Below are 16,276 nucleotides of genomic sequence, written 5' to 3' on the forward strand. Positions count from 1 at the left end.
GCAACCCCTATACTGTACAACAATAATTATTTAATTATTGTTGTAAAGGGGACGTTTGGTGTAGGTGTAGGTGTATCTAGGTGTAGACGTAAATAAAACACAATCTAACAGGTAGAAAATTAAATTAGAAAAATCTAAACTTTTCAGGTCGCAGTAAGTGCACCGCTGGTCATGCACATCCTTTCCCGGAACAATACTGAAAGCTAAGATGGAGAAACAGATGATCATAGCTGTACAAGGATAGCCATTTTTTAAATGAATCTATTAGCAGAGCTACTGCAAGTGATTTTAAGTGCTGGAAATCCATTTATTCTTTGCTGAAACTTCTGCGTCATCATGGAGAGCGGGTCATGGTTGCCCAGCAACAGCAGACGCCACTGGAGCGCGAGCATAGATTACAGAGTGCTTTGGAAATAAGGAGAGCGGCGCGCCTAGCGTTTTCCACACGTTTTCAGTCGCGACATCATGCAAATGTGGTTTTGTATTGAAGGATACATTTATTTTTTTTTGCTGGACTCGGTCGAGACCAACTAGAAGACTTGGCGAGTCCAATGGCCAAGTCCGAGACAAGTCCGAGTGCAAATTCAACGAGTCCGAGAAAAGTCCGAGACGACAGAAAAATGTCTCGAGTCCGGACTCGAGTCCAAGACCAGACTCGAGTACTACAGCCCTAGGAACGATTGCAAGTATACTTCAGGTCCACTTTAAATATTTTGCATTTAAAAACCAATATTATTCAAAGATCATACAATCCTCATCAGTAGTGACATTAAAAACACATTCAAGGGTTAATGTTTAGAAATGTGCATTGTGCACAAATCGTACTCAAAATAAACGTTTTACTTATAACTATCATATCAGTAAGTCTTGAGCGATGTCAGTAAATATGTTAATAGATTTGAACAATGCTTAGTATGTAATGAATGTATTTTAAATATATAACTTTTTTTTACTAAGGTCTATCAGTAATATTATGAAACATTTCTACAATTTAATATACCATTTTCTGTTTTATATATATTTTAAAATGTAATTTATTCCTGTGATGGCAGGTTAAGATTAATGTTCAGCAGCCATTAGTGAAAATTGATCACAGAGTCTTGAGTGTCACATTATCCTTCAGAAATTATCAAGAAACATTTCTCATTATGAGCAACGTTCAAAACATTAAAGAATTCTAAACATTTTTAGGAATTAGTTTGAATAGAAATCTTTTGTAACATTAGAAATGTCTTTACAGTGAATTCTGATTAATGATGTTGTTCGAATGATGATCATTATTTGATTAATGATGATGTTTTAATTTTTTTTTTTTTTTTATGATTTAAACGGTAGTACATGGAAACCAGAGAAACTACAGAGAATCTAATACTGTAGGACTCACCATTTATCCAATCACTGATAAACCTACACATAATGATTATTAAAAAGGATTTATAAAAATTGTAATTATTTATGATTAAATTCTATCAAACCATTCCATTTTTTTCTTCAATGGAAAACAAAGCAGATTTTTCTAACTAACATACTGAAATAAAGTGAGTAGTATTTGTCCGGTCATGTGACCTAAACATAGCAGTTGCCATACAGGATAAACACCCTCAGATAGAATAAAATCGACTAATATGGCTACAGTCTTTTCATTTGTGTACATCATTTTTAAACGTGTTGAAAGCACTGCTCAGGTGTAAAACATTAAGTAGGGAAAAAAACTATTTGATGTCATCTACCATACGTGACAATGTTAATGTTACTGTACCTGAAGTATGATCATATCAGGCCTGTACTGTTTGCGCAGCCCCATGTCATACATAAGGAATTTGAGCATGTGGAATGCATCCTCCTCACTCATATGGAGCAGCAACACGCCGGCCACAAAACTCAAGCCCTGGCAGTAACCCACCTCTGGGTCCAGCAGAGAATATGCCTTCAGTAGATTATAGAGAGAAAGCTGGCCAGCACCCAGCTGAGCGCTGAAATACGGATGAGTGGGAAATGTACGTCCTGGGAGAGGAAGAAGAAAAATCATTCAAGTATTCTTTTTTTTTTTTTTTCAGTGCAGCCTGAGTAAAACAATGCTGCTGTTGTTGTTTAAGTTGGCAGAGGCATATGACCCCCATCCCCACCCCACCCTTTAGCTCAATCTCCTCCTCTTGTGTTTAGTCTGATTCAGAGGGTTACTCTCAGGGGTGTGCAGCAATTTAGCCACACGTAGAAAGAAAGAATTAACAAAAGGAACAGAACAGACTAGGGCTCCAATATTTGATTTTGTATCATCAACCAGGTTATCAATTCTCCAGTAAATGCTTATATTACCACAATGCTTCTCTCATGTAGGTTCATAAAAAGGCCAAGTATTTGTACACTTAAGTTACACAATAAATAAATAATAAATATAGCATACATTTTTATTATCAGATCCAATCGGAGATTGAAAATGAAGATCCGACATTTCATACAGTTTGCTGTTCGTACGTGGACACAATTCAGTTGTCCATTTAATGATATTATAGTAGTTTTAAGATCAGTGGGTGGTATGGAACACTTTTTAATATCTGTGGAAAGTGCTGCTTTAGCAGCAGCATCCACTCGTTCATTTCTTGGGAATTCACAATGTCCAGGTGCCCAACAAAAAAAAATTATATTACATTTCTGTGTTTCCAGCTCTGACCATTAAAAAAATAACTTTTACTATTACATGAAAACAGAAAACAGGAAATTTACAAAATGTAGATTATGGGCCAGTTTTACTAAATAGGGTAAATCCAAGCATCCAAGCACAGTTCCGAAAAAGCGGCGATGGGCATGGAAATTTCTGCGGGTGATTTACTACCATCATGCAAATTAAAGAACACTCAAGAAGAGACAACATCTCATTTACATATTGACCATGACCAATGCAATACAGCAAGCACAGCGCAGATAAGCATAGTCGCAAATAAAGAACAAAGAAATAAAGAAGCCACAGTATGTTAAAAAAGAACCGGAGGCCAAAAAATGAAGGATTGCAAGAACTTTTTATAGACCTGGAATTGCATGACTCCTAGTTAGAGTTGGGAATTGATAATCGATTCCGATTCCAGAATTGGATACTTAAGGTCAGGAATGGAATACTTGTCAAATTAAAATTACGATTCCATTTATCGATTCCTATATTTTTTCATCTGTGAGACCAGACCTAGCAATCTGCCAGGACCTTTGCTTGCTAATCTAAATGCTCCAAAGTTTGGCTACATTTACGATGAGAATACCCCAAAAAAGCTACGTATAATATCTTTGACAGCTAAACATGTTGCAAGAGAGGTGTCACCACCAACATGACAAAGCACTTTAATTTAATAGATTTTTAAAAAGCGAAAAGAAGCTGTTAAAATGTATTTCTCTTAGAATCATACAAGAGATTCATTCAAGAACGCTGATTCATCCAGTAATGAAACAAGTACATCTTGAGTGAGTCATTGAATCATTCATTCATAAATTACGTGGTTTTGTTTAGTTGTTCAGTAGGGTTTTTTTTCTCTCAAACAGCCATAAGATCAGATGAATATGTAATATGACACATTTGCTTTTAATTATTATTATTTTGCACACAAACAGCTCTTAAAGAGTCCAATTTTCAGCTCCAATAAATGGTTTGCAAAATAGAGACACGAGATAAATGTTTGATTTCATTATTCAATCACAATGGAATCGAAACTGGGAATCGATACTAATTAAGGGTTCCAGGTTGTCTTATTTCCTGAAGCAAATCAAAAACAACATGGCTTGGCAAATGATACATTGGGATAATGTGTTCTTCTGACATTCCAAATAAATGAATACTTGTGGATAAAATCCTCTCCCTGCTACCATGCGCTCTCTGTTCTCTGCTGTGCCTCCAAGCAACAACAATTGCAGCCAATGCAAGCACAAAATGTTGCAACGTTTTTCTTTTGGCGTTAAATAATGTCACAAATAACAGCAATTTGACGAGCGCAAACATTAGTAAATCACGTTGCGTGATTCATTTTAATACTGTCATAAATTTTGCGTTTGAAAGGGAAATTCCTACAAATGCATATTCAATAATGTCAGGCGCAAAAATAACATTGTCCCCACCTTTTTTAGTGCTAATTTATCACTGCGCATCTTTAGTAAATCCTAACAGTACTATTTTAATGCTAAAAGAAGGTTTGTGCTGGTGCAAGCTGTTAGTAAAGCTGGCCCTATGTATGCACCTGAAGTGGAATATAATGAAATGAAAACTGAAATATTGTATCAATTTACATTTACTCATTTAGTAGATGCTTTTATGCATTAAGTTTTTACCTTACTTAAAAACAAGTTCTTACTAATAATCACTAATTGAATACAGTTTAGATTAATATACAAATATATATTAATGTCTGACTTGGCGTCTTCCTACAAACAATATACATTCCTATAAGATTAGGTTTCTTCCTGTGTTGCAACGCTATCTATCTCTCTTTCTCTCTGCTGTCACTGTTCTGAGAGCCACTGACACCTCCCTTTTCTATGTCTAAGCCTCCCCATTAATCTCTCCATCTTCACATCTGTCCATCTCCGCTAGTGTCTCAACCATTCATTCAGCCCGAGGTTCTGCAGAAGTTGTTCTCTATAATAAAGGCGGTAATGATCATTTTGTAAAGAATAGAGACTTTTGTGTATACTTGGATGACAATTTTTGAAAAAATTCCAGGGCAAGCATGAGCATGTACAGGTAGAAGGTAGTGTGTATTTGAAAGAGAAAGGCAGAATAGCTGTTTTTCACCATGCTAGAACAACATTAAGCAAGCTTGTCTTGTTGAGTTAATCAACTGGACATGTCTCTGTTGCTCAAGACATTTCTGAGGCAAAACATCCTGAGCAACTGTGAGACACACATGCAGTTTACTACAATGAGCCTATAACAAGTACAATAATACTTTACTACAATAAGTACTAATGGACAAAAGGAGTACAGTAATTGTTCCAAAACCTATTAAGCTGCTTACCAGGATAGCAATTTAAAGGCCAGTTCCACTGTACTGCTTTTTAATAACTGTATTTAATAACTTTTTTTATAACTTTTCACGTCAGACACAAGTGAAATAAAATAATTGATATTACAAAAATATTACATTCACACACTCAGGAAGATTCTTTGTGTTTTTTTACAGGACGTTTCTTGTGCAAAATAAAGTAAAACAGTATTATTGGGATTTAAAATAAAAACATTCTTTTTTTATTTTAAAATATTTTAAATGTAATTTATTCTTGTGATAGCACAGCTGAATTTTCAGCAGCTATTACTCCAAAATTTAGTGTCACATGACCCTTCAGAAATCATTCAAATATTTATTGTTATCACTGTTGAAAACAGTCGTGTTGCTTATTTTTTGTGGAATATTATTTTATTAAAAAAAAAAAAAAAACTTATTGATAACAATTTTTAACAGTATTAAAATAATAAATAATATATGTATATATGTTCACTAGGGGTGTAACAATAAGCGTATTCGTATTGAAACGGTTCGTTGGAGTAATTAATTATATTTGAAAAAAAAAAAAAAAAGAGAGAGAGAGAGAGAAATATAATGATATGCGTTCAACAAGGTAGCCCAATAACCCAAACAACGTAACAGGCAACGCCCCTGACACTCCCGAAGAAGAAAAAAACACCATCTTATATGTTTATGTTAGGCTACTCAGCAGGCGCTCGCTCACTCAGTACGCGCTGAAGGCTCGTTGCAAAATAGCCAATGCGTTTAACAGACTAGAAATGAGAAGATCCTCCAATAACCAACAGGTCTGGTGTTTGGGTGCACTTTGGATTCCCTTTAAGCTATAATGGTGATGGCAAGAGAGTGGTGGATAAAAAAACAACGGTATGTCGCATCTGCAACATGACAGGGTACACCAGCGGGAATAAAAAAAAAAAAAAAAAAAAAACACCAGCGGGAATATCTGGGATATATGCGTCAGTACTATCTGGGAAAAGACAAAAAAAAGGAGAAACATGCACGCAGCAAACTATCCCTGCAGCATTTAGAAACTATAGCTTACAGGGAATCCAACCCAAACACCAGACCTGTTGGTTATTTTAGGATCTTATATTTCTGGTCTGTTAAATGCATTCGACATTTTGCAACGAGCCTTCAGCGCGTGCTGAGTGAGCGAGCGCCTTAGGGGCCATTCACATATCGTGCCTAAAAACGCGTGGAAAACGCTATGCGCGTCTTTCTCCTCCTTTCCAAAGCGCTTGGGCAGAAGCGCTCATGAGGCGTCTGTTTTTGCTAAGCAACAGTGACTTGCTCTCTCCATGAGACGCGGAAATTTCAGCGAAGGATAAATGGATTTGCAGCTCTAAAAATCGCTTGCAGTAGCTCTGCTACTAAATTTATTTCAAAATTGCAATCCATATACAACTATGATCAGCTGATCCTTCATCTTGGCTGAGCTCTCAACGTTGTTACGGGAAAGGATGAAGCTGATTGGTTAGTTCTTGTCACATGACCCGCGGTGCGCTTGCGGCATTCTGAAAAGTTGAGATGTTTTTACATTTTGCTGTATCTAAAACGTATCGAACCGAACCGAACCGAACCGTGACATCAGTGTATCGTATCGAACCGAACCGTGAATTTTGTGAACCGTTACACCCCTAATGTTCACTCAACACCAAAAAGTTCATTTAAATACTTTTACATTACATTTATAATTAACTATATAATGAACTACTGAACCCAACAGTTAAGGACTCCATGTTTTTTTATTTAATTTTTCATTCATTATTTCAATATAAATACATTTAATTTTGGGGGAAGTGGGGGAGGTTGTGGACTAGTGGTTAGAGAGTATGACTCCTAACCCTAAGGTTGTGGGTTCGAGTCTCAGGCTGGCAATACCACGCGAGGCACCGAACCCCCAACTGCACCCCGGGTGCCGCAGTATAACTGGCTCCTGGTGTGTGTTCACTAGGGCTGTCACTTTTAGTTTGAAAATCGATTGCACAATTGATCGTACCAACCAAAGCAAGTTTTGAAAATGAAAATAGGGAATCGATTTTAACCAAATATATACACTATTAATTTTAAAAGAATTAAACAATAAAAAAATATAGATGTAACAAAACTCACAAAAAAGCAGAAAAAAAAAAAAAATTCTGAAAGTGCAGTATGCGTTGCAAAAGCTAGACAGAAAATCGTTCACACCAAACAAGAATAGAGCATCTGGCGCCAATGATTTCAATGTTAAGTCAATGTAAAGACAAAGTTTACGCGCATCTGGAGGTCTCGCAGCGCGAATGAGCCGTTTAGCACAGCGCGGTAGACTCGAATTTGCCTCGTTCGCGCATCTAGTTACAGGAGATTCTGAAATATGAAAAGCAGCCACCATTGCAAGCTGACAGCGATCGGCTTTTGTGGTGTAAAATTGGCAGTAATACCCCCACCTCCCTGGGACATCAGTGTGGTCTGAGGGCGTCTTCTCAACAGCTAGACATACAGTGAATAAAAAACGCTCTGCCCTGAACCCCGAAAATGTTGATCGACTTGTTTTCCTGTCCAATAGATTTGTAATGGCCTTAGTCTTTTTGCGCATTTCATGCCTGTCTAGTGCCGCCTAGCCTAAGTGTCAGTTACGTTCGATAAAAAAACACACACGGCCTGTTCTCAAGTCCATTTAAAGTTAAATTTTTTTTAACAGTTGTTTGAAATGGATTGAATCATTATTTAAAATAATCTTGGAGCTTTTTAAATTACCTAAATCATAAATTCAGCCGGGTTGAAGCCTGCAATGATGTTTTTCTTTTGTTATGGCAGCAGTCCCCTCTGCATATATATTTTTTCGAGAATGTTTCACTTCTATTGCTGTTTGTTATTATGCACGAAACTTCATGAAAATAAATAAGAAATATTGCTGATTTGTGTGTTTCCAGCGCTCTCTTTATGTTCGTCCGTTATTTGATGTTTAAAAAGGAAACGTCTTTTTTTCTTAGACATGGAAAATCGATTTTACAATCGATTCAATGAACACCTATGTCTTAAAAATCGAAAATGATTTTTTCACAAAAGTGACAGCCCTAGTGTTTGTGTGTGTGTGTGTGTACTGCTGTGTGTGTGCACTTTGGATGGGTTAAATGCAGAGCATGAATTCTAAGTATGGATCACCATACAGTACTTACTCAAACTTCACTAAAATCACTAAATTTAAATCATTGAAGACTTAAATTGGTCTAAGTTTCCTGTACGTTTCATGTGATGAGCTTCAAGCACAGTTGTTGCCTATGAAGAGTGTTCCAAATGGAGTTAGATGGCATCTATGTAAGCTGTAGATAACAAGACAGCTCACTAGGCTGTGGCACAGACCATTGTGTTTGTAATACTAACCCAAGTCTATGAGGATGGCATGCTGTTGGGATGTGAGCTGCTTCAGAAGCTCTTTGTAAGGAGTGTCATTGTTAGGAGGTTTGGTGCAGGGCACCTCCTTCCTCAACAAATACTGCTCTGATAGAAACTTCCAAATCTCTCCTCGATGCTGACGGGGAACACCTGAGAGAGAGAGAAAAGCAGAAAGAGAGCGTTTTATTGATGGATCTTTTGAATGTTTACATGCCTTAAGCACAAACACCTCAGTTTTTGAGTGCTTTCTCACTAGTGTGTAATCTCATCTGACATGTAGATGGATGTCCATAAAATCACTTCAAGAAGACAAAGTCAACATTGGCAACGACTGACGTAAAAAGGTAACACGCATCCCTGCAGACACCTCTCCATTCATACATATCCAAAATGACACACACATACATCACAAACCCAAAACCAACTACAGGTGCAAAAAAAAAAGGTTATTTGTGTCATTTCTGTGGCACTAGTGGCACCAAACAGAATTGCAAACACTCAGCATTTTGTCTACACTGCAGTTTATGATAGATAAACCAGAAAAGCAAAGAATTACACCGGATTCATTGTGATGAAATGATCTCTGCGTAACATCTGTACAAGTACATGAATGTCTTGTGTAGATGCCACAGTTGCACTGAACTTGAACAGGTGCTTGTGTGCGTAGGTGTGTGCAATCTCACCAAACATTCTGCAGAACTACCTCTATAAAAACCTGACCATCAAAAGAGACAGCTCTTCTATATGAATATACATTCACACATTCTCCAAATAAACATCAAGCATGGAGATCCAAAAAAATCTAATTCAAGGCTTTAAAATAACAAATGCTCAAATTAACTCCGTTTATACTATAACTTACACAAACTGTGTAAAACAATATATTACATACTCTTCACTCAAGTCTAGTTCAGTTAATCCATGTGTCAAAACACTTAATGAATAGGCTGCTAAGAAAAACTTCATTCTTTAACAACTCACTGTTACATCAGCTTCAACATTTATATGTATCTACATGTGTGTGTGTGGGGGGGTGGGTTACCTTGTCCCACAGCTTTGTGGATCTCCTCTGTGTCAAATCTGACCTTTGACCTCCCAGTGGTGCTGAGCATTCTCTCCCAGACTAGTGTGACATCTTTCAGACACGGAGTGATCTCTTCATAGTCCAGCTTCAGTCGTCTGCACTGCAGATCACTCTCTGATGCTGTACACACATTGAATGAAAATGTAAGAAATTAAGATTAATGTGCAGAATAAAGATAATAAGTTGAGTTGGAAGAACATTTACAACATTACACCAAGGTGTATTCAATTGAATTACTTACTGTCTGTTGACACAGAACGTGTTTAACTTTCCACTGCGCTAATTTTCCATTGTTTTCCAATGTAAACACAATCTAAACGGACGTGTTTGACCACTGCACTCACGTCTGATGTCTTTTGCATGAAACGGCGTTCAACTTTGAAAAAACCTGTCTAGAGATCTCAAAATTTTTCCCATTCCACTGGCCGCATCTGACATTTTTCTAAGCAAAAAAGGTGTCGATGGCACCTTACTTAACTTTTTCAGTAACAACTTTTTTAACATTTATTTATTCTGATGTGACAAGAATTACATAGCCCAACACTAACGAGAAAATAAAACTGAAACATTTACATTTTAGTGTTCCTGTTGCTCAATTGGTAGAGCACTGCGCTATCAAGCCAAGGTTGTAGGTTCGATTCCCCGGGAACACATGATATGATATGATATGATAAGTAAAAATTGATAGCCTGAATGCACTATAAGTAGCTTTGGATGAAAGCGTCTGCTAAATGCATAAATTTAATTTAAATTTTAATTTAATACCAATATTTAAGAATACTAATATGCAGCAATATTAGTTTTTGTTGCCATTTTTAAATAATTTATAATACATATATTATGTTTATTGCCATAGTCTGAAGATAAGGCTGTTTATTCCTCTGCCAAAAAGAAGTAAAATCATAATTAAAAACAAATGTACATATTGGTTATCGGATACAAACTTACTTACTACCGTTTAAAAGTTTGGGGTTGGTAAGATTTTTTTACTTTTTTAAAAGAAGTCTCTAATGCTCACTAAGGCTGCATTTAATTGTGAAAAAATACAGTAAAAATTATATTGTAACATTAATATCGTGAAATATTATTACTTTCCAATTTCAATTTTGTGTGTGTGTGTGTGTGTGTGTGATTGCAATTTTCCACAGATCCTTTAAAAATCATTCTAATACGCTGATTTGGTGCTCAAAAAACATTACATATTATAAATAATGAAACACTTTTGCTGTTCAATATTTGAACATATTTTTTTCAGAATTCTTGGATTAATAGAACAAAATAACTAAAATAGAAATCTTGTAACATTTACTGACACTACAATGCATAATTTAATGTCTCCTTGCAGAATATAAGTATTCATTTCTTTAGAAAAATTTAATAAAATGACTAACCCCAAACCTATTAGCTGTAGTATACATATAGAATATTTAAAATCTGTTTTATAAACATGGGATACAAAAACTGAATTGGAAAAAAGCTGATTGTTTGAAAGAGTATTCTTACTGTTGTATGTATGATAATTTGCTTTATTTTCATTTGCTGGTATATCATGAAAAATAAAAAACAAACGTTGTGGACTTTTTTATTAATTCTGTATAACTATTTTTTCTATTTGAAGTTCAACAATGTAATTGAATTTTTTCTTTCTTTTAAATGGAAGAGTTAAACAAGTGGAGAGTAAAGGAGAGGCAGACAACACATGCCCAACATGCAGAAGAATGTCTTCATTTTACAGTCGTCACAACTGTATTAAGATTAGTAAGACCACTGGCACCAGTGAGAATTCTTATTTAGACACACAAACACAGGAAGAGATGCAAGAAAGGAAATTTCAGGAACAAGAGAACAATACCCTCTCCACCCATCTTACCCATGAGACCCAAAAAATTTATATATATATTTTTTAAAGAAAGTGGGGGGGAGGGCAGAATTAGAAGTCTCCAAAGCATCAAACATCAGAAGTTACGTGATTAAGAGAGAAAGTGGTAATATAAACACAGGCTAGATGTAGGGCAGACAGTCTTCCCGGTAAATATCTTCTGACCCACTTCTTTATGCCAACACCCAATTCAATAGGTCTGGCTGCTTTCTTTTCAAGTTTCTGTTCTTTCTTTTCAGGTTATGAGAAGCATGACTGGGCATGGCAGGGCAGGACGTGACACTGCCAATCACGAGCACATCCAAATCAGACCGCATCTGGGCGAGCAAAGCTCTTCACCTGTCATGATCATCTCATAACCTCCAGCAGGGACTTCCAGGTAAGGCAGCACATGGGTGTGCCAGATTGGGCAGAAATGTGTGTGCATGCTACTGTTTATGGAAGGTGCTTTTGTGTATGCCAGTTGAACGTATGCCAGACAAATCACCCATCTGATGGCAGCATATGAACTAAAAACAGATGTGAATTCACATGAACCAAAGAAGAAAAAAAGTCTTAATGCTGAATACCATTCACTGAAGAAATCTTAAGGGCAAGAACAAACTAAGCTTTATTACAACATAATACCTAGTAATCTGGATGTTGCGATTAAATTAGAATTATACTAACATTCACCAAAGGAATAACAAACTTAAATAAGCCAACATAATTTATGGCCAATTTTGACTAGAGCCAACTACAAATCCAAAACCAAAATCAGTCGCATAATTGAATTCATTTTTGTTAATTGAATTTGTAAAGGTATCCTACGGTCAGTTTGTATGCAGAATTCACAATGTTCACAGTGATGATATTTATTGTGTGATTGTTTTTGATTCACCTTGTAGTTTCTGATTCTCTCTCTCCATCCGCAACAGGAGAATTTGTTGAAGAATTGCCTTCCTCCATAACGCCCTTAGCTCCGCCCCACTCTTCTTTTTCCTCTCTTCTGGCACCGCCTCCAGCATGCTGTCCCCGCCCCCCACTCCGCCTCCTAGCGCCATTCTGTTGCCAACCTCTAAGGTGGATTCTGGAAAACAGAATAGTTTACGTCACAATAAAATTTTATTAATATGAACTATCAACATTTGCCAACATAAACTACCAACAATGTCACCCAATATCATCCACAGTAAACAACATCTACATCACATCTACATCAACTATTAACATCATTATGTTTATGTTAGTCATTAGACCATAAGTTTTGTGATTCTGAATTGTGGTAAGTCAGTAATATGTAATTTTACTGCAAAATAAATGCTAAATGTATGGGTTTGACATGAAAAACTATGAATCTATTTATTGCCATTTAATTCACAAAAAAAACAACAACATATGTTTAACAGCATTTTTCTTTTACAAACTTGTCCCTATTAAGTAAAAATTGTTGCAATGTATTAAATAAACATTAATAAAATAAAGAGAAACAGAAATGACAAACAAAAATAAATAATATGAGAAAAGATTACAAATAAAGCTAACTTTATCAAGTTTTTTAGTGAGTTGAGTAATAGAAAAAAGAACATCAACAAGTAAAGTAAAAGGTAAAATAATACAACTTAAATGTAACTTATTAATTTTTATGGCTGTTTACAATAATTGAAGACAAACACAACAGTGCTTTATTTCTCGCCATGACAAACAAGTGTATTTGAATGTTCACACAAACATCAAATAGATTAGCTACCAATCCGATATCAATAACCATCTCATCTTTATATCAACTACCAACATCACCATTACTTATCACTGGTAGAAAATATCATTCATGTAAGCTTAAAATTCTTCAGATAAAAGTTAATAAGCTTACACTAAATAAACGCTTTAATTCATATGACTGAAACCGCTGAAAACATGTACAGTTAACATGCTATCATAGTAAATGATGAAACGAAAACAACCTAAAATAAAAAGTCTCTGATTTCCACACAATAAACGAATTGCATAATGGCATGTGTTCTCCAAGTTTTCTCTCATGTTTGCAAAAATTAACACATAAAAAAAAAAGAAAAGAAAAAAAAAGAAAAAAAAAGAGCACACCACAAAACACACAGAAATACAAACACATGCATAACACTCAAATACAAGAGTCCATGTGTACAGGCAGAGGTGTTAAAAATAAAGCGAACACCACCCAAACTATAGGGTGGATCCGAGACCTCAAAATTCCCTTTGTTTACAAAGTGAGAAATTGTGCATAAAGAAAAATAAAATGTACTGTTATATATAGTATAAACACAGAGTGAGATCACCTAAAATACTGTGCTGCATAATCACATGGAAAAGAAAAATCAAATCAGAGTGTTGAAATAAAGCAGCATTCACCCACACACTATACTGTACATCTTTCTTTCATCTCACTCCTGTAACACACAAAACCTGATCTTGTCTAAACCCACTTTAGCACTTTAGCCAATTTTCTCCCCACAGACAAAAAAAAAGAAAGATAAAAACATCATAAACTGACTGGACTTTTATGTTAATGTTCTCATTTGCACAGCTCAGCTCATTAGCATAAAAATAAGTGCTGCAGAAATGTTTATTACCAACTCTCTCTGAAAATATTGCTGCTCTCAGTGTAAACAATTTTTAAGGCTTACAGTAAGGGTTATAGGATTTTTAAACCTATAATTGTCAAAAGGGAGTTTGTTTTCCCAATTTCTCATTCCAGTGGTGACAACATACCTCAGATTCACTTTATTATTGTGACAGTTCATATGTCCAAATATTTGTGGCTGTATACAATACCAATACACAGCAAATGTTTGTTTTCTTGGACAAGAAACCTACCATAAAAAAAAAATGTGTGTGAATAGAAAGTTTATGGAGACTCTTTTTATGGAGAAACTTTTTTCATTCTGGGGACCACCATGTTGAAAACATATGACCAGACAAACACTGCTTAACCAAGACAAATAACTATGAAAAGAGCATTTCCACAAAAACACCAATAACTAAAAAAAAAATGTTTTTTTAAATAGTGTCACTAGTAGATTCATTTAGCCAGTTATATATTATATATAAAATAGGGCTGGCTCGATACCACTTTTTCAGAACCGATACCAATCCGATAGCAAAAAATCTGAGCATCTGCCAATACCAGATATCTGGTAGAAATTGACACAATTTAGAAAAAGCACGAAACTCCATCAAGATAAATTCCTTTTTCTGAAAAGCCATTTATCTTTATTTACAGATCAAGTATAATATTAGGAACATTTAATCATCCTGGAGAGTTTTATCGTTTTGACTGTCATAACCGAATGCGAGCCACAATTTAAATACTGAATGGAAGACAGACAGACGCAGCGAAGAGTTTATTAACTTGACTTGAATATTCATCTGTACCACACACTAAACTATGGAACAGCTTGAAATATAGTGCATTTATATATGTAGTACATATATAGTGCTTTATAATGTTTATGTGGCTTTCGTGAGGCTTAATAATAATTAGGGATGCACCGAATATTCGGCCACCAAAAATTTTCGGCCGATAGACTTTTATCACCGAAACAACACGGCCGAAATGTTGTGATGACGCAAACAGAAACCGCGACCTGCACGTGCACCTGCATAGCGCAGACCACAAGCTCCTCGCGACATTCACTTCACACCAGTGAGTACATTCTCTTTCTTCTTCTTCCTTTATTCGCAGCACTAAAACGTCTCCTAACAAAGAGATTGAGACGGACCACGAAGTAAAAACAAAGAAAAGTACAGTCTTATAGGGTCTGTTAGCACACTTCTCACTCAGATCTTTTCGGATCCTCTGCACTTCATCGCGAATGTGCTTGATCCGCGTTATAAAGAACATTACTTGTATGCGGAAATAAGGCAGCGCGCACGGGAAATGATCCAGGCTGCGCTGGATGCGGAGAAGCGCCATGCGCAGGAGACAGATCAGAGCGCAGAAAAAAAGACTCGTCTCTGCACCAGATGAGTGGCATGAACTAAATGCACTTTGTTTTTAGGAGAGAACTGTTCATTTTAAAACCTTTCTGCAGGCCAGTAGGCCTGTATATTATTATTTAATATACACATGAGTGGGATACATTTTTATAATGTATAATATAAATGCATCAAAGCATAAAGCATAATGTATAATGCATAATTTCTTTCGGCCTTGGTTTTCTCTTTTTCGGTTTTCGGTTTCGGCCAAGAATTTTCATTTCGGTGCATCCCTAATAATAATAACACAACATAGTATACGCACTATATCGGATTTGGATTCTTCTCATCTGACCGATACCCTGATCCGACTGAAAATGCCGGTATCGGACAGAGCAATACCAATACTGAATATCGGATCAGCGCACCCATAATTTAAAATGTATTTTATTATTTAAAGGGCTCACTGTCATAAATGTATTACAAATTGTTATATTTATTTTTTACTGAAAAAAATAAATAATTTAAATGAATAAATATGAAAGAATAATAAATATAAAGGAAAAATGGCAGGAAGGCATTTACAATCAATATTTATGATTCCTGCGTACATCGTTATATACAAGTCAAGTACAACTTCTCAAGACATTGAGAGAACTGAAGTGCCTTTATACACACACACACACACACTTGGTCTTGGTCAGACAATGTTTCCGCCTAACATAATTTAAGGCTTTCAACAGAAGGCCCATACAACTTCTCTCAAAACAGCAATTTCAGGAATCAGGAATCACGCGCACACACACACACACACACCTGACCCAGTTCCAGTGGGGTGGAGCAGCACATGTGTTTGGGTGTATGTGTGGAGATTGCTACAGCGGACACACTGACGCACTCGGACACTTGGGCGCCGGTCACTCCCTCTGCAAACGCACACACACACGCGTGTGCACATGCACACACGCACACTGGCCACTCCCTCTGTAAATAAGTGGTGTT

General features: G+C 36.0%; 1 protein-coding gene across 6 annotated transcripts in view; it reads right to left on the reverse strand.

Annotated features, from left to right (window-relative positions):
• The window catches only part of LOC113044189 (TBC1 domain family member 1-like), a 61,787-nt gene that overhangs the window by 12,975 nt on the left and 32,536 nt on the right, over positions 1–16,276 (reverse strand). For all 6 annotated transcript variants that reach the window (XM_026203908.1, XM_026203907.1, XM_026203909.1 and 3 more), the window contains 4 exons: positions 12,222–12,410; positions 9,421–9,582; positions 8,367–8,528; positions 1,760–2,004 (listed from right to left, as the gene is read on the reverse strand). In XM_026203908.1, coding sequence (XP_026059693.1) covers positions 1,760–2,004; positions 8,367–8,528; positions 9,421–9,582; positions 12,222–12,410 — 758 coding nt within the window. The remainder of the gene's footprint in view (positions 1–1,759; positions 2,005–8,366; positions 8,529–9,420; positions 9,583–12,221; positions 12,411–16,276) is intronic.

Source organism: Carassius auratus, chromosome 26, assembly GCF_003368295.1.
Source record: "Carassius auratus strain Wakin chromosome 26, ASM336829v1, whole genome shotgun sequence".
NCBI lineage: Eukaryota > Metazoa > Chordata > Actinopteri > Cypriniformes > Cyprinidae > Carassius > Carassius auratus.